Source organism: Phaenicophaeus curvirostris, chromosome 17, assembly GCF_032191515.1.
Source record: "Phaenicophaeus curvirostris isolate KB17595 chromosome 17, BPBGC_Pcur_1.0, whole genome shotgun sequence".
NCBI lineage: Eukaryota > Metazoa > Chordata > Aves > Cuculiformes > Cuculidae > Phaenicophaeus > Phaenicophaeus curvirostris.
This window is the reverse complement of record NC_091408.1, coordinates 6,056,947-6,074,088: the sequence shown is the minus strand read 5'-3', so window position 1 is coordinate 6,074,088 and position 17,142 is coordinate 6,056,947. Positions and strand designations below refer to the sequence as shown.

Below are 17,142 nucleotides of genomic sequence, written 5' to 3'. Positions count from 1 at the left end.
CCTTTTTGCCATCAGCAACCATTGTGATGGGGTTTTCCTAAGGGTGACTGCAGAGCCGCACAAAGCGTGCTCCTCACTCTGTTCCAGCATGTTTGCATGTCAGATGGATGTTGCTCTGTTGGAGTTTTGGACTGTTCTGTTGCCTTTTTATTTCAGTTGCTGAAACGTGTTATTTGTAAAATCATATGATGCAATCTCCATTTGAGAAAGGGAAAGGAAAGACTTGCTACACCATTAGGATCATAGCAGGGGGATGGAATAACATACAGTAAATGTGTTGGAACAAGTGTGTTTTGGCCTTTCCTGGAATTAATGTGTACCTGATGGTTTCATTCGTGATAGCCATCAGCTGGGAGGATCTTTCTCTGGCTTCCTTTCAAATCTGAGATCAGTATTTCCCCTTTACTTCTGTTTTCACTTGCTGCATTTATTTTTAGTCACTTATGTACTTTCCTTTACCTCTTAACCTTGATGTAAAGTTATCAAAAACTGTACTCCTTTTGATAAGTGCCTGGTTTAAAACTCAACACCACTAGCTTTAACTGGCTTTGTGGACTTGAAATCCTAAGCTCTTTTTCTACAGTTGTGCTTCTAGCTGAGTCTTTGATATCTTTCTCTTCAAAAACTCTTGTCTGAGTGATTCTGAGAACCAGGGGTACCTAAAAGCAGCCCACAGTCAGCAGCTGTGTTTTTGAAATCAGCAGAGGTAACAATTACTGGGTGCTTGTGGATAGGTTTATTTCAATATTGGTGGTTAAATTTATAATCCCCTTGACTTGTCTTGTGAATTGCCACACATTTAGTCTTTTCTGAAATGTCTACAATAATAGTTTTCTCCTTGATCCTCGTAGTGTTACACCTCGACCGTAGTGGACGTGAATTATGTGCCAAGGGGTAGAATGAGTTACCAGCATGCCCAGAACGCCGTACTTCTAATATTTGTTACCATTTGGGTGGCACAGATGGAGGAGCGTTCTCCACATTTCATTTACATTGTGTATCGCCTTGGATTTGTAAAGAGACAGAGAGCTCCTGCACGGTGGAAGAACGTTGCCTCAAAAAATTCTGCTAAGAGAAATCAGAGTGAAAATTCAGCGGTGAAAAGTGTCAGCCGTGTTGGATTTCTGTCCCTGTAGTGGGACCGCTGCTGTCCCAGACATACTTGCACAATCCTAAAAGTCCTTGTGCTCTCAGAACCTTCAGATCTACAGCTGGTTTTATCTCTGTGTTTTATTCGCTTTCCTTCAGGGTCAGGGTATTCGATCTCCGTAAAAGCGAATCCTTGTGCTCCCTCTATGCCCACCAGTTAGGAGTGTCTGCGGTCCAGATGGATGACTGGAAGATCGTCAGTGGAGGAGAAGAGGGCTTGGTCTGTGTGTGGGACCAGCGGATGGGCACCAAACTCTGGGAGATGCATGCCAGGTAAGTTTGTCTTTGCGTTACAAAGGTGTTTATTGGATCTGGCTGACAGGAGCAATGTGGGAATCGGATGATCCAGGACCAAAACGATAACATGCCTATGTCAGAAGCTTCTGAGAGTTCTGTTTTCATGTGATTAGGGAACAGATTGCCTCCACACCTGCAGTCTTGTGCGTGTTTCTGTGTGTGCCCTTCAGCTATGGTAGGATTTTTACTCATTAGTTGAAGACAGTGCTTCAGTTGGCATAAGAGAGCATGGAAATTGTTTTCCCTGGATTTCCACAAAATTTCTTCTCGCTGCTCCATCAAAAGCCAATATTTACTTTATCAAACCCTGGATTTAAAATGCTGGATACTGGCTGTTGTCTTCTGAGTGACTGGTTCTCTCTGTCTCTGTTTGCTATATCTATACATGATGCCTGTGTCTGTTCACCTTGTTCTTGCATTCCCTTAGCAGTGACAGTTAAAGCCAGGCTGGTATTTAATTTAAATACTGAAATACTAGTTTGTACTGAAAGCACAAACTTTGTGAGGAAGGTACAAACAGAGCTCAGTATCCTGTAACTGAAGATGACTGTTAGTTGCTGCAGACATATTATGATTTCCTGACCAAGGCAAAATTCCAAGGGAGTCTTTGTCTGAATGAGGACCTCTAGGATTTAGCCCCTTCTAAGTCTGAGTGATAGAATCATAGAATGGTTTAGGGTGGAAGGGACCTTAAAGCCCATCCAGGTCCAACCCCCTGCCATGAGCAGGGACACCTCCCACTGGATCACAGTTGCTCAAGTCTCCATCCAACCTGGCTCTGAACACCTCCAGGGGTGGGGCAGCCACCACTGCTCTGGGCAGCCTGGGCCAGGGCCTCCCCATGCTCATCATGAATAATTTCTTCCTAAGGTCTAGTCTAAATCTTCTCCCTTCCAATTTAAAGCCATCCCCCGTTGTCCTATTGCTACATGCTCTTGTAAGAAGTCCCTCCCTACCTTTCCTGTCATCGCCTTCAGGTACTGGAAGCTGCTCTAAGCTCTCCCCTTATATCCTTTTATTAAGGATGCCCTTAATAGAATGAGTAAATCCTGATTATTTTCTTTAATGCATCTTCCCCAAAGAGGAGCTAGATGAGGTATTTACAGTCAGAGGAGTTCAAGTTGGAGTTGTCAGTGATTAATAGCAGATATCTCCTTCTTTTTTGACCCTGCAGATTATAAAGCCCATTGTGATGCATTAAGGACAATATTGCATTGATTATCTTCTGGAGCAGCACTAACGAGCGTGGCAAGGAGGAGGGCAGGCAGTGCAGATCTGCTGAGCTTTAGGGATATGCTAGAAGCAAAATCGTTAGCTTCAACATTTAAAATACTGCTTAATCTATATAGGAATCAGAAGGGATCACTTCAGTCAGAAAGGCATCTGTAGATAAGGTGTGCGTGCTGTTCCCTGTGCCTACAGCCCAGTGTCGTGAATGGAAATCAGGGGCAGAAACTGAGGCTGGTGGCAGGAGACACGTTAGGGTCATGGAGATGAGCTGCCTTCATCTGGGAAGTTATATAACTCCTACCTGAACAGTAAATTCTGTTAAAATTGTTCAGGTTTACTTTGTTCTTCAATGAGAGGAAAAGAAAAGAAGACCAGACCTCAGAGTTTGTGCTGTGTAGTGCGTTTCTCAGTCAGCTGTAGCTCAGTGTTTGGGGATGGGGGTGTGAGGGCCCCATCCTTCTCTTTGGGATGCACCCTGCTCTTCCCAGGAGTGTCCTTAAAGCAGCGAAGCAAGCACTCAGCCTGCATCCCTTGCAGTTTACATGCTGCCAAGTGTCTGAAACAGTCTGCCCTCCACGTGTGTTCTGGTAAGAGCCCACTAGATGGGGATAGAAGCTGTGTTTATCTGCTCTGGAGGGGAGGAGGAGAGCCAAAGGTGCAGGTTCCCAGCCTCTGGCCTTAGAGAGGGCGTGATTTAAATGAGTTTAATCCTTTACTGCACTTGGATTTTGGGAATCTAGTATGGTTGGCATCTCACTCAGTGCTGTGGGTTATTTTTCAGACATCCAGTCCGCCACATATGGTTTAATTCTCACAGCCTCATCACTGCGAACATCCCTGATGAGAAAACTCCCCGAGGGACCAGCAGCATGGATGATGAACTTACCACGCACCGCAAGTGAGTAAGCCAGCTCTAAGGGGTAGGATTTTGGGCACTGCAAAGATCTGCTTTCTTATATATTTTAAAATAGCACACTAAGTACCTGAGTCATCATTCAGAGCGGTAATAGAGAAGTTATAGCATCTAAAAATAGCCCTACATTTAAAGGTAGGGCTTTCAAGATCATTGATGAATCGGCTCTTTATTTACTTCTGAGCACAAAAAAATACATTCCTTTTCTGCAGAGGAATTTAAAGGCCATTGAAGCCAGACAGGGAATGGAGCCCTTTTCTTGCTCTAGATATTAGTAATGATATCTCCTCCTAAAGGAAAACTGCTAGTTTTTAAACTCCAGATTTTGGTATTTGCATCTCAGATGGCTGTTAGTGTGTCTCATTGAGCTATCAAACTACAATGTACTTTTCTTCCCCCTTCCTGAGCAGATGAGGAATGTTTCAGCAGATAACAGTCATGTCTCTGCAGTGCTGAAGCGAATGATTCACTGTTTGTTTCCAGGGCTTGGTGGGGTCCCTGGAAGGAGGCAGGAGAGAGTTTTCTCTGTTAAAACTAAAACTGCACAGACAGTGGTTGTGTAGAATGGATGCAGTTTTATATTCAGCTTCTAAACCATCAAATGTTGATCCTTTATGGATATCTTTAACTTCATTTCCCCCATTGAAATATATAATTATGGTGTGAAATATATAATTATGGTGTGTCCTGGTTGTGTTTTGTACAGGCATCGAGGAATCATTTATGCCTATGAGTTCTCGGTGGACCAGTTGGCTGTGGAAAGCGTCCTTCCGATTTGCCGCTCTTCCTACGATGAAGTGACTGGTTACAACTACAACCTTGGCCTCGCAGTTCCCTATGATAACATTTAGGTAACGCACTTTACTTGGCTTATGAAAGCATCCTTCCTATTTGCTGCTCTTCCCATGGTGAAGTGACTGGTTATAACTACAGCCTTGGCCTTGCGGTTCCCTATGGTAACATGTAGGTAACTCACTTTACTTGGCTTCTGTGGCCCAGCCCTCTGCCAAGTTCGTGGCCAGAGGAGACCATGGATCTCCACGTGAGACCAGCACCAAAATGCTGGTGTTGGTTGCAGGCTCATCAAACGGGCTGAGGACTTGTGGATGTGAACCAGAACAGACTATGGCTGCCCATAAACATCACACTAGACTATGTTCAGAGTTCTGCTGTGGTGGAACAGAGAGACTGAAAGGGAGCAGTATATTTCAGTGTAAACAAAAATGTTCCTTCCTGCTGCTTGTGGGAAAAATGCTGTTGATTCCATCTTGGCAAAGGACATGGTCAGGAAGTGAAAGCCCTGGGTGGCAAACTGCCGGAGCGGTGGGAGGGTGGAAGAGTGTTGAGGAGTTCGTGCCTATCCTGAGAGGGAAAGGAAAACACCAAGGACTTCGAAAAAAGCATCTGTCTGAGCAACATGATTGAAATGTCTTTCCTTGTAATGAGCTGCTAATTCTTCTTTTCCTCGGAGTGTATCGGAATGTGTCTAGGACCGGGACCATGCATGAAAGGTTGTGGTGGTTGGGAGAGGGAAGATTGGTGGAGAGAGGGAGGGGATGGCTGGCCTTGGCCAGGCTGGGTGCTTAGAAACTAAGCAGGCCACACATCAGAATTATTTTAAAATAAATTATTTTTATAAGTCTCTAAAAGTCTGGATTAAATGTTTCTAATTATATCTTTGTGTGTGTTTGTGGTGGTTTTGTTAGAGTGAAATAACTCCTGTGAGCTGAAACAGAAGGCTGTTATGTCTCAAGGCAGTTGTTGGGTATGTTCTTTGCTGGATCGTGTGTTTCCACAGCACCTGGAGGCTTTTCCTGCATGCCTGGGACTTGGGTTTCTGACACTGGCCTTACTCCCAGGCTGGGAATTGATCAGGTTGGTTTATTGAAGCAGAGGGGATGAACTGGCTGCAGTCCCTCTGCATGGGTAGTTCCAGTGATGCTGTGGAGAAACATCTGAGTGGAACCTGATGTGAGAATGAGGAGTTAAGACATTGTGTTAAACCCATATTGCACTGACTTAGGTAGAACCAGTTTGGTGAACAAGAGCTCACGTTTTGCATGGATGTGTTTTACTGTTTTAAAAGTATTTTTTATTGGTTGTGTTTTTCCCTTGTAAAGTTATTGGGCCAAGGCAAAGCCCCTTAAATCAAGTTTAAACTGAGGTTAGGTTTTAAGGTCACACCCTTTTGATGGCTTAATGAAATGAGTTTAAAAGTGCAGTGCTGGAGATGCAAGGAATGTGCCCGAACCTGCAGAGAGGGCTGGCTGGGCTGTCACTCCCACCCTTCACCAGCTGCCAAACCTGGGAGAACTTTGTGCTGCCAGGACTGACTTATTGCACAGCTCGTCATGGTCTTTGGCTTGGAATGGTTTTCCATGACCCCTAGGCCAGCTTTCACATCTGTGTTTGGTTTTGAACAGTTAACTTTTTCCTCCTTGTGGACCAATACAAGAAGTGCAAGGGGCAAAGTCATTCTGTTTGACCAACACATTTTATTTTATTCTGCCCTTCTGAGAAGGCAGCTCCCTTCATTCCTGGAAGAATAAGAAGTCTCACGGACGTGCAATTTGGACAAGAGGTCAGCCAAAACCTGCCAAGTAAATAGCAGTTTCTGTAGCACAGGTGATTTTCTGGGTTGCTCCGGCCCTGTGTCGTCTGATGTGGCTGAACAGAGAAAGCTTCTGCTGTCATTGTTCTCTTCCCTCTGTGCTGTGACCTGCTGCCCTGTCTTGCTTCATACACCCTTGGATTGTTCCGACTTTACTCTCCTTATCTTGCCTCATTATCTCGGGGCAGCTTTGTTCTTTCTTCATCTCCCTGCTGCAAGTAGCAGATAACTGTCTTGTGTATGTGTTGAGCCCTTTTCCTGGAGTCACCTCCGCACTTGTCCTCTCCTTCCACAGTCTGCAGCAAGGCTGCCTCTGGATTGTGTAGAGAAGATCTACAAGTCCTCACTTCATTGGGGACCAAAGCAACCCATCCAGATACAAGGCAGCTTGCATCAACTCCAGTAGAGAAGGAAATTCTCTGTCCCCACCACCACTGTTCTGTTGGTTCATAGTCCAGATGCAGCCCTTCAATTCCGACTGGGTTGGAGAGTGGTCCTTTTGGGCTGTTTTTCCTATCACTTGAATTTATTTAGGAAGGTTGTACCACAACAGAAGATTGTGTATGTATTTAACCAGCATTCACAATGCAAATGAGGGCACTTAGGCTGCTGGAGAATATCTGTATTGGGATTTTATTGTTTGTCTATGAAAACGGATGTTGTCCTACTTTGCTGGGTAGTCATTAACACTGCACTGATGTGGGTGCTGGAGCATGGCAAAAGCAGTCATGACTGTTCACGTCTTCGGCAGTGTTAGGTGACATCGAAAGGGAACCTCTTCTGTATAACTTCAAGAGCAAGACTGGAGTCACCATCCCATCTTTACCAGAGATAGATGCCACTTTTGGATTTCCCATCTGGGGACTTGGTAGTTCTGCCAGTTTGTGATGGGTAGGGGCAAAGCTGGACTGTTGATAGAACGAGGGATAATGGATTTAACCTGAAGGAGGGTACATTCAGCCTGGCTGTAAGGAAGAACGTTTTACAGTGAGGCTGATGAAACACTGGCCCAGGTTGCCGTGAGAGGTGGTGGTTGCTGCATCCCTGGAAACATTCAAGGCTGGGTTGGATGGGGCTCTGAGCAACCTGACTGAGTTGAAGATGTCCCTGCTTACTGCAGGGGGGCTGGACTAGGTGACCTTTAAAGGTCCTTTCCAACCCAAACCATTCTGTGATTCTGTGACTCTTGCCTCAGCAGGTCCCTGATGTGTACCACAGGCCAGGGTTGGCACTGGAGAATGGGACATCTCTTCTGTGCTGGGTGGTGCCCAGGGCTGATGACAGGGATTCGAGTTGAAGAGCTGCCATCAGGACATGTTAGACCAATGTTGGACTGACTATACAGAGGATAGACTGAAGGTGAAGGCTCACTGTGTAAGAGCTGGTGGCCATCAGACGGGTTGGGTAGTCAGGGATAGCTAGAGAATCAAAAGGCATCGAAGGAGGAAGCAGTTTGAGGTAAAGAGCCTCAGGAACCACTTCTGCATCGTGGTGTTGACAGTGATGACTAGCAAAAATGAAAAATGTTCATTGTCTTTGGGAGGAGAATCCATGGATATAATGTTCTTCCCTATTACTCTTCAAAGGGAATGTATGATCAAAGGGGGAAGCTGTCCCTGTATCGCATCCTTCAGCTGCTGCCAGGCTTCAGAGCTCTGACTTAAGTGAGAAGTGATGGGTGGTGCATAGCAGCACTGTCCTGCTGCAGAGGACATGGGTAGGACACAGGCATCTATGGAGCTGTAGTAGAAAAATCTAGCAGGCCTTGGCCCAGGTTGCCCAGAGAAGCGGTGGCTGCTCCATCCCTGGAGGTGTTCAGGGTCTGGTTGGATGGCTTTTGGAGCAACCTGATCCAGTGGGGAGTGTCCTTGCCCATGGCAGGAGTTTGGAACTGGATGGAGTTTGAGGTCCCTCCTAACCCAACCCAACCCATGCCATGCCGTGATTGTATGATCTCTATGCTAATTCCTGTGAGAAGATGGGGAAAGGAGCCGGTGTGTGCTCCTGGAACCTGGGAATGTCTGGAGAAGCTGAATGTTGTGCTTTCATATGCATGGTGAGGAACCCTGGCTCTTGCCACCCAGCCCAGGTCAAGCACCATGTGCCAGCACCACAGTGGTGCAACCAACGCCATGGGTGGTGCCAGCGCTGTCCCACGGCTTTACAGCCGCAACGTGGTGGCATCCCTGTGCCTTGCACTGGCAGACAGGATTGGCCCCATCCCTGTGGCTCCCTCCAAAGCCGGGTCAGCCCCAGCGTGTCCTCGGTGCTGCCGAGCAGCGCAGGTCTCTCCAGGACAGGACTGCATTGCAGGGAAGGGCTGTCCTTCGCTGGGTTAGCGCGGCCGCTCTCCTGCTGCTGGCTCAGCCGAGCTCTCCCAGCACAGGGGCTTCTCTCCAGCAGCTGCAAGCAGAGAGCAGCGTTTCTGAGAGGGGCAAAGCTTCACAAGCCTGCGAGGACGAGTCCTTTTCTGCCCCCTCAGTGCAGGGATGTTTGGGCAGCACAGAGCCCCCAACTCACGCAGAGCAGAAGGAGAAATTATCGGTGCCCTGAGACAGGGAGGTGGTGGGCGCTGGCTGCAACGCTGGGGCCGGAGGGGCTGGCACCGGGGCTGTACACGGCCGTGCATCCGTCGTGCCCTGCCTTCTGCACTCGTGCTGTGGCAGGGACTATTTTCCCGTTGAGCGTACATGTCACCGGGGGAAGCTATTTCTGATAAAACAAACAAATCTTTCCAGCTTTTCTAAAAATAACCATTGCCCTTTTCCCCACCCCCCCCTCCCTTCCCACCTCAGGCTCCCTTAGAGACAGAAATCTGCCTCGAGCCATCCAGTTATTAATACCAGTAAATAAACCCTTATCTCTGGTGCCTTGTTCTAGCGGGAACATGCGGAGGTGGGAGCCACCTGGCTGCCAGGAGCCCGTGTCCCTGCATCCCTGCTGCCTGCGCCCCAGCCCCAGTGGGGGGAAGGTGGTGGCAGAGCGTGGGCCCCAGCGCAGTCCCACGCTGCTCCTCCTGCCTGGCTGTAGCTGGCAGATGCAGCCGCGGGGGCTGCTTTAGGTTTAAATGGGGTTTAGTCCTTATGCTCTTGACACCGTCGCTGGCTTGAGCATCTCATGGGGTGCAGAGGGGGATGTGGAGTGCCCTTCAGGTGCCCAAGGCATCCCTCAGCACGCGTGGCATGGAAATCGGAGGCTCAGCACAAGCAGTGCGGCTCCTTCCCTGGAGCAGCATGTAGCAGAGGCTATAAATTCAGATTTAGGGGGAGACCAGGATTTGTGGAGGGTTTCTGCAGAGGAAGAGACCTAGCCAGGCCCTGGGTGATGGATGGACAGCGTATTTCTCAGCAAGGAGTAAAAAGATAAATACTTTTTATTACAGATAAAAGCCTCTTATGTTTCTAGAGAGCAGAAGGCAGCCCCACCATGGGATGAGCACGCAAGCAGGTGCAAAGTGCTTGGTGCCAAGAACATGGAGCTGCTGCAGAGTCCTCATCTTCCTCCTCCTCCTCTTCCTCCCTGGAGGGAGTGGAGGTCAGTAGCAGTGTGCAATGGTCTCCATGTTGAGGAAGCGGACGTGCATCTTGGTCTCGATGTCGATCCCCTGCCACATCTGCAAGGGAAAGGAGGTGAGCAGGGCCCAGCACCCAGGTTCCCTGTGACCCCCTGGTGCCTCTTCCTGGGGAGATGAGCAGAGATGCCACCAACCTTAAGGAAGTCTTCGAAGGTGATGCCTTCGTACACCTGGTCCGGCCCCTGTGTGCAGCAAGAGAGAAAACATTACGTCTGCCCCATGGGACATGTGCCTTGGGGTACTGGGTGACGTGGGATGTCTCCCACACGGTGCTGGCCCCACACCATGCCCCATGGCCAACCAAAAATTGGTTCCCAGAGCCACCATGGCTGCAAGGAGCTGCTGGTTTTAAACGTACTAAAACCCCAAGCACTGAGAATGATGCTTTATGGGGTGCTGCTTGCTTGTCACCCTTCGGATCTTATAATTAATGCCGCCCTGGGGTCTTATAATGAGGATGAAAAAAATATCTTCATCCAAAGCAGCCTGGGGCAGCCCCAGGAAGGATGGACCCCTTCCAGCCCCATTTTTTCATACCCTCACAGTACCTCCGTGGCCCAGTAAAGCAATGAACAGGCTCCCACCATTTGTCCCACACAGATGCTGGCTGCCTCCATCATGGCCCCATCAGCGATGGAACGCGCCGAATCCTTCTCCAGGTGGGGGTTCCCTGACAGCAGCTCCTCCACCACCTATGAGACAGTGGGTCAAAGCCGGGGATGGGAATTTGGTGGTCATGGGGCGGGAGGGACCATACGTTACATTTCTGTACTCCTGCAGCGTGATCTTCCCATCACAGTCCGAGTCATACATGTGGAAGAGGACTGGAAGGGATGACAGGAGTGTGGCAGGGTCAGGGCAGCCCCATCCCACCGTCCCCCTTCCACCCTGGGGCTTTGGGCAAGCCTCACATTTGAGTTTCTCTTTCCGGAAGCGGTCGAGCTGCTCCTCATCCATGTTCATCTCGATGGGTCTGAAGTAGGACATGATGGTCAGGAAGTCTTCGAAGTTTATCTCATCCGCCAGCCCATCCGACTCCTGCCGCAGGTTCCTGCCAAGAGCGGAGCCACCAGTTATGAGCAGCTGGGACCCACCCCACGCACCCACTCCCGCCTGCTGCAGAGCCCAGTGTGTCCCTTGGCAAAGCTTTAGGGCTGTTTTTTCCCTAAGACTTAGCTTAAATGCCAGTCCTTTTCACCCTGGCTCCATCCCAGCCTTTAGGGAGGGGGATCTTTGCCCAGCTTTCAGAGGATAAAACAATTACCTGATGGACTCGATGATCTCGAAGATCTTTTCCAGTTAAATGATTCTATAATTCTATGGTTCTACTCTGCCCCTCCCCACGATGCTGGGGATGTTCTTACCGCTTGTCGAAAAAGGCGTGGACGATTTTCCCCCTAATTGGGTTGAACTCCAGGTCGGGGATGCTGTCAAAATTCTCCTTGCTGCAAAGACAACAGAGACCGTCCAAAGCGTGAGGGAGCTGCAGAGGAGGGAGATGCCACGATGGTCACTGGGGGAGTGTGAGTGAAGTCCCAACCTCATTCTTTCAAAGCAGTCACGAAAATACAAGGAGGGTTTGCATGAAAACCCCCTTTTGCCTCAATTCAGACTGAAGGCAAGCAGCGCTGCCCCAGCAGACAGTGCTTGGTGCAGCTACAGGAGAGTTTTGTCCCCACTAAAATGGGTCTTTGGAAGCTCTGGGACACAGCAGCTCAGGCTTGGGCCCCTTTGAAAAGAGCTGCACGGTTTTCAGAGAGATTTCCCAAGAAGAAGGTCCTGGATGGGGCTTGACGAGGCAAAGGAAGGAGCTGCTACCACCCCCCTTGCCCTTGCTGGTGCTGGGCAGATGCCAGGGGGAGCCAGTGCTGGTCATTTGCTGTGCATCTTTTATAAAGCAAATGAGCCAAGAAATAATCTCTTGGGGGAGAGAAGCAGAGGGCAGCTGGGTTCCCTGGTCCGTGCTGGCTCCTCGTGTGGCTGGGGAAGCTGGGCAGATGTGCCAGAGGTTTCCTGAGGAAGCAGAGCTGTGGCTTTGGTGCACAATTCCCTGCACAGATACTGCAGGGAACAACTGCAAACCCACCCTAGCTGCTATGTAGGGACTTCACACTTCCCTCCCTAAAACTGATTTTAGAACTGGAAGGAATGGGATGCTTGGCAGGAGCGACCGCAGCTTCACTGTTTGTTCATATTTCCTCTTATTATTCGCACTGCACTGCAGAGAGCCAGCTCAGCACCACTGAGAGATGACGGGGAAGGACGCGCTCATCCTTGCACCCCTGGGAGCCCAGCATCTCGCCGAGGGACCCTTCTCCAGGCTGAGGAAGGCGGGTCTGGGGGCTCTGGCCAGCCCTGACTGGGGCAGGTATCGCCCCAGCGGTGGAAATGGAAGCGTCGTACCGGATCGTCAGCTGGTCCCGGCTCAGCTGCTTGAAGCGCCGGTGCAGGTGTTCGATCTGTTCAGAGGTGACTGTTGGGGGAAAAGAAAAGACGGTGGTGACACAGGGTGAGGTTCCTGGGCACAAGGCAGCCTGCTGGGGGAACCTGTCTGCAGAGCTCCTGCCCACTGCCCCGAGGACACAGGTAAGCACCAAAACCTGCTGCAAAACTCCTTCCCTTGATCAGGGAGTGCACGGATAGGGAATGGTTTCCAGCTGAAAGAGTGGAGATTGAGATGAGATGAGATCTAGGGAAGAAATGTTTTCCTGTGAGGTTGCCCAGAGCAGTGGTGGCTGCCCCATCCCTGGAGGTGTTCCAGGCCAGGTTGGATGGGGAGCATCCTGATCCAGTAGGAGGTTTCCCTGCATATGGCAGGTGTGTGGTACTGGAAGAGCTTTTAAGTCCCTTCCAACTCAAACCATTCTACAATTAATGTGCTTGTGGCCACAGTCATGCCAAGGGACAGACAATAACACTAAAAAGAAAACCCCAAAGCTGCCAGCAGCCAGGGGCACTGAAAGGCTGAACATGGAGGAGACCTATCAGCATCTACAAAGCAATGCTAGGCTTTGAAATAATTGCTGCTACTTGGGTGGCACTGGGATGCTCCAAACCACTGGGGCAGCTCTGTCATCCACAGGGCAGTTGGAGCTGGACGCTGGGTGCCCATCAGCCTTGCTTTGAGACCCGCAGATGCTGAAGTTATAGTGTGAAGCTCAGAAGCATCTTTTCACCTCTTTAATCCCATGACACAGGTGATTTCATTTTACCCAGCTATTCTCCACAGGCTCACCAAGCTCTGCAGCCCCCTGGAGACAAGCAGAGCCTGCCTCTTGTGCAAATATTGGCAGAAGCCATTCCCAGGAGCCAGGGAAGCGCCTTGCAGCTCTGTTTGCTGGAGCTGGTGGCGTCTCCCCGGGCGCCGGCTGGACCCGTGTGCTCCCTGCAGCCCTGGCAGGGCTGGTGGCTGGACATCAGCCTTTCTGGGCAGCACAGATAAGATAAAAGCATGTTAAAATGTGATTGAGGGATGGAATACGCTTAACCGCTGCAGCTGAGAGGCAACAGGTCAACACTGCACTCTTGTGCTTGCTGCAGGCTCCCTCTCTCTCTCTTTTATGATGTTTAAATAATGTCTTTTGCTCTATTTCTGTTGTTTCACCGCCTTGAAATGGAAACGGTACCGATCAATGAAGCTGAGCACTCACAGACCTGTATTAAGGGACTGGAAAACCCATCTGTGCTGGTTGTGGAGCTCTGTGCCTGCCTGCATCCCTGTCTGCGCTGGCAGCTGCCGGACCCTTTGCAGGACGAGGCCACTCAAGCTGCTGGCCTAACTTTGGGGAGTTCCCTCCGAAACCCGCTGGCCTCGGGTGGCGAAGCCCGGCTCTCAGGCACCACCAACTCACCCATATGATGGTTTTTTTTTCTCTTAATCCCTCTCTGGCTGGGGCTCCGCTGCTGTCCGCACACAGAGAAACTTTCCCTAGACTTTGCTTTCTAATTTTGGCCACAGAAAAGTGACCTTTCGCTTTCTCCCTTGTCAACATCATCATCACAGAATCACCATGGGAGCAGCTGGACCACGTAGACTTCAGCATCTGGGACTTGGTCGCACACCAAAATCTTTGGTCACTCAGAAAAGCATCCCAGACACTGACATGACAAAAACCTGGGGTCACAGGCTGGATCCATGGATCTGGAGCCGTGGGAGTGAGTCCAGAGGAGACCGTAAGGATGATCCAAGGGCTGGAGAACCTCCTGTACGAGGACAGGCTGGGAGAGTTGGGGTTGTTCAGCCTGGAGAAGAGAAGGCTGTGGGGAGACCTTAGAGCAGCTTCCAGCACTGAAAGGGGCTGCAGGAAAGCTGGGGAGGGGCTCTTAATCAGGGAGGGCAGGGATAGGATGAGGAGGAATGGTTTTCAGCTGAAAAAGGGGAGATTGAGATGAGATCTTAGGGAGAAATGCTTTGCTGTGAGGGTGGGGAGGCCCTGGCCCAGGTTGCCCAGAGCAGTGGTGGCTGCCCCATCCCTGGAGGTGTTCAAGGCCAGGTTGGATGGGGCTTGGAGCCCCTGTTCCCGTAGGAGGTGTCCCTGCCCATGGCAGGGGTGGGGCTGAATGGGCTTTGAGGTCCCTTCCAACCCAACCCAATCCATTCTATGATTCTATGCTCGCAGTTGGTCCAGCCCTGCTGCCCATCCAGCTCACGGCTGCACAGCACAAAAAGAAGGGTCTTCCTCCCTCTTTCTCCAACCCCAGGTGTCCCTTGCCCGGCCCTGATCTGCAGGGTGCAGGAGGTCTCCGAGGATGGCCCAGGTCCTGCGTAAGGCAGCAGCGCTCGGCTGCTCTCCAGAAGCAAAGCTGCACGTGCACAGAGGGCAGAGGCTTTCCTGCTGGAAGGACCAGCTCAAGGGCAACAGGGGCTTCTGCTATCGTAGAGGAACAGCCTCAGCACGATGATGCTGCAGGACTGTGTCCAAGAACGAGAACATATGCTATAGGGGGAAGGAAAAAAAAAAAAGTCTTTAAACCCAACGGTGCCGGGTTTGCTGTTTCTCAGCCTGCAGCGATTAGTGCTGCTTGAGCAAAGGGCATCCCTGGGGAAGAGCTGCGCTGGTGCCGTGTTTTGCCTTGCGGGATCGGCCTGGGTGCAGGAAAAGATCACATCATCCTGGGAAGAACCGCTTCAGCCCAGGCAAACATCGCTGCTGCAGCTTCTCATGGGTACGAGGCTGCGGGGATGGGACCCAGCCTTGAGCTGCGGGTGCCCCTGTGGCTCTCGGGGCTTATAACTCTGGGGGAGAAGGAGGAACACCCCATGGGCACATCCTGAGAGCCTTGCTCCTCTGCTCCTCAGGTGATCTTTAAGGTCTCTTCCAACCCAAACCATTCTACAATTGTCCCAAGGGACGCAGGGTGGCTGTGATGCCCTCCACTAGGTGTTACAGCAGCAGAAAATCCATAAAAATCCTTGCCACAGCCACAGCGCTGTGGGACCCCTGCAAATCCTCCCTCAGCGCAATATACCCCCCCGGTCATTTCATGGGGTCATCGCACACGCTTCCTTGGCTGTCAGTGAGACTTTTGAGGGTGTTTCCCTTTTTAAACCCTTCTCCAGGGGTGACTGACGGGGGCACCGGGGCGTGAGGCAGGTGCTGGGATGGTGCTGGGAGGTGCCGCACAGGCAGCAGCCCCAGCCCAAGGCACCCGGGGGCTGCAGGGAGGGCTGGGCTCACCCCGGGGTGCAATCAAGCTCCGCCAGGGGAGGTTCAGGCTGGACACTAGGAAAAAAAATTTCACAGGAAGGGTCATTGGGCACTGGCAGAGGCTGCCCAGGGAGGGGGTTGAGTCACCTTCCCTGGAGGGGTTTAAGGGACGGGTGGATGAGGTGCTGAGGGACATGGTTAGTGATTGATGGGAATGGTTGGACTGAATGATCCGGTGGGTCTCTTCCAACCTGGTGATTCTATGATTCTATGAATCCTGTTGGTGACATGGCTGCATCCCCCCCCGCCCCAGTGACACTCCGGCACCCCTGGGTCACACACCTGCATTTCCCCCCCACCCAGTGACATGTCCTGCCCCCCCTCCAGGTGACTTATCCTGCCCTCCCCAGTGACACCTTCCCCCCTCCGCAGTGACACGTCCTGCAGCCCCCCCCGGGTGCCCCGTGTCCCCCTCGCGGGGTGGGGCAGGAGGCTCCGCGGTTGGGGACGCGGGGGGACGCGGGGGGACGCGGGGGGATGGAGGGATGCAGCGATGCAGAGGGAGGGATGCAGTGGGGAGGGGCGCAGCAGGGCAGCGGCGGCTCCGGGCAGGGGGATGCAGGGGCCCCGCGGTACTCACAGCCGGTCCTCTCCGCCAGCTCCCGCATCTCTGCGGGCACCGAGTGCGCGGAGCCCATGCCGGGCCGGGCCCTGCGCCGGCAGCCGCCGCCAACGCTTTATAAAGGGGCGGGGAGGGAGGCGGTGCGGCTGCTCCGGGTCCCTGAGCTCCCCGCTGCTGTGCCGTCAGTAGGTTCCAGAGTTAACAGCCCCGGCAGCCCCTTGGCACCGGGGCCACGTGGAGCCCCTGGCCGCGCCGCTCGTGTCGCTGACACCGGGACCTCCCTGTTCCCTGCCCAGCGTGGCTGGGGCTCAGGCTCTGGGAATGCCCCACAGCGGCAAGAACCCCTGCTCCCTGGAGGACGTGGATGTGCTGGAGAGAGTCCGGACCAGACCATGGAGGTGACCTGAAGGCTGGAGCAGCTCCTGTGCGAGGACAGGCTGAGAGAGCTGGGGTTGTTCAGCCTGGAGGAGACCTTAGAGCAGCTTCCAGTGCTGAAAGGGGCTCCAGGAAAGCTGGGGGAGACAGGACTTTTTACAAGGTCCTGTAGAGCTAGGTCAAGGAGTAGAGCTTTAAAAAGAAGGCAGGATTAGATTAAGAAGTTCTTCACGATGAGCATGGGGAGGCCCTGGCCCAGGTAACTGGTGGCTGCCCCACCCCTGGAGGTGTCCCAGGCCAGGCTGGATGGGGCTTGGAGCAACCTGATGCAGTAGGAGGTGTCCCTGCCCATGGCAGCAGGGTTGGAACTGGATGGGTTTTGAAGACAGGATCCCTCTAAAGGAGAGAACCCCAGCTCTCCTCGTGGCCAGAGGCGCCAGCTGGGGCCCCAGGCAGTGCAGGGTCAGCGAGTTCTGCTTGGGCCAGTGGGCATTGCCGTTTCCTCGCTCCCAGCCCAGGCTCCAGCCCTGGCAGAGACCCCTGTCCCCCACTCGTGAGGGGGAGAGCAAACGCACAGCAGTTTGGGGAGTGCAGGCAGCTTGGAAATCACCACAGCTGTGGCAATGGGGAGCAAGTGAGGCCGGTTTATTTTTTTAAAGCCTTTCCCATCTCTGTATTTTTCCCTTCACCCTACAGAAAGCCATTTAACTCGGCTGTTCTGTC

The 17,142-nt window shown here is 51.8% G+C and overlaps 2 protein-coding genes across 3 annotated transcripts in view; one reads left to right on the top strand and one right to left on the bottom strand.

Annotated features, from left to right (window-relative positions):
• FBXW8 (F-box and WD repeat domain containing 8) overlaps nt 1–5,238 on the top strand; it is a 49,949-nt gene extending 44,711 nt beyond the window's left edge. Inside the window, exons 9-11 of the mRNA XM_069870834.1 lie at nt 1,249–1,422; nt 3,458–3,574; nt 4,296–5,238. Of these exons, the coding sequence (XP_069726935.1) occupies nt 1,249–1,422; nt 3,458–3,574; nt 4,296–4,440 (436 nt within the window). The 3' untranslated portion in view covers nt 4,441–5,238. The remainder of the gene's footprint in view (nt 1–1,248; nt 1,423–3,457; nt 3,575–4,295) is intronic.
• Nucleotides 5,239–9,566: 4,328 nt separating this feature from the next.
• On the bottom strand, nt 9,567–16,198 carry TESC (tescalcin). Of its 2 annotated transcripts, none has more exons than XM_069870836.1 (8): nt 16,063–16,198; nt 12,178–12,247; nt 11,139–11,219; nt 10,686–10,825; nt 10,537–10,598; nt 10,359–10,466; nt 9,909–9,956; nt 9,567–9,813 (listed from the first exon to the last, which is right to left on the bottom strand). In XM_069870836.1, the coding sequence occupies exons 1-8, from the start codon at nt 16,118–16,120 to the stop codon at nt 9,736–9,738; spliced, it is 645 nt and encodes a 214-aa protein (XP_069726937.1). In that variant the 5' UTR covers nt 16,121–16,198; the 3' UTR covers nt 9,567–9,735. The 2 variants fall into 2 exon arrangements, with proteins under 2 accessions (XP_069726937.1, XP_069726938.1); XM_069870837.1 differs by having other exon boundaries at nt 9,571–9,813; nt 10,686–10,747.
• Nucleotides 16,199–17,142: the final 944 nt, after the last annotated feature.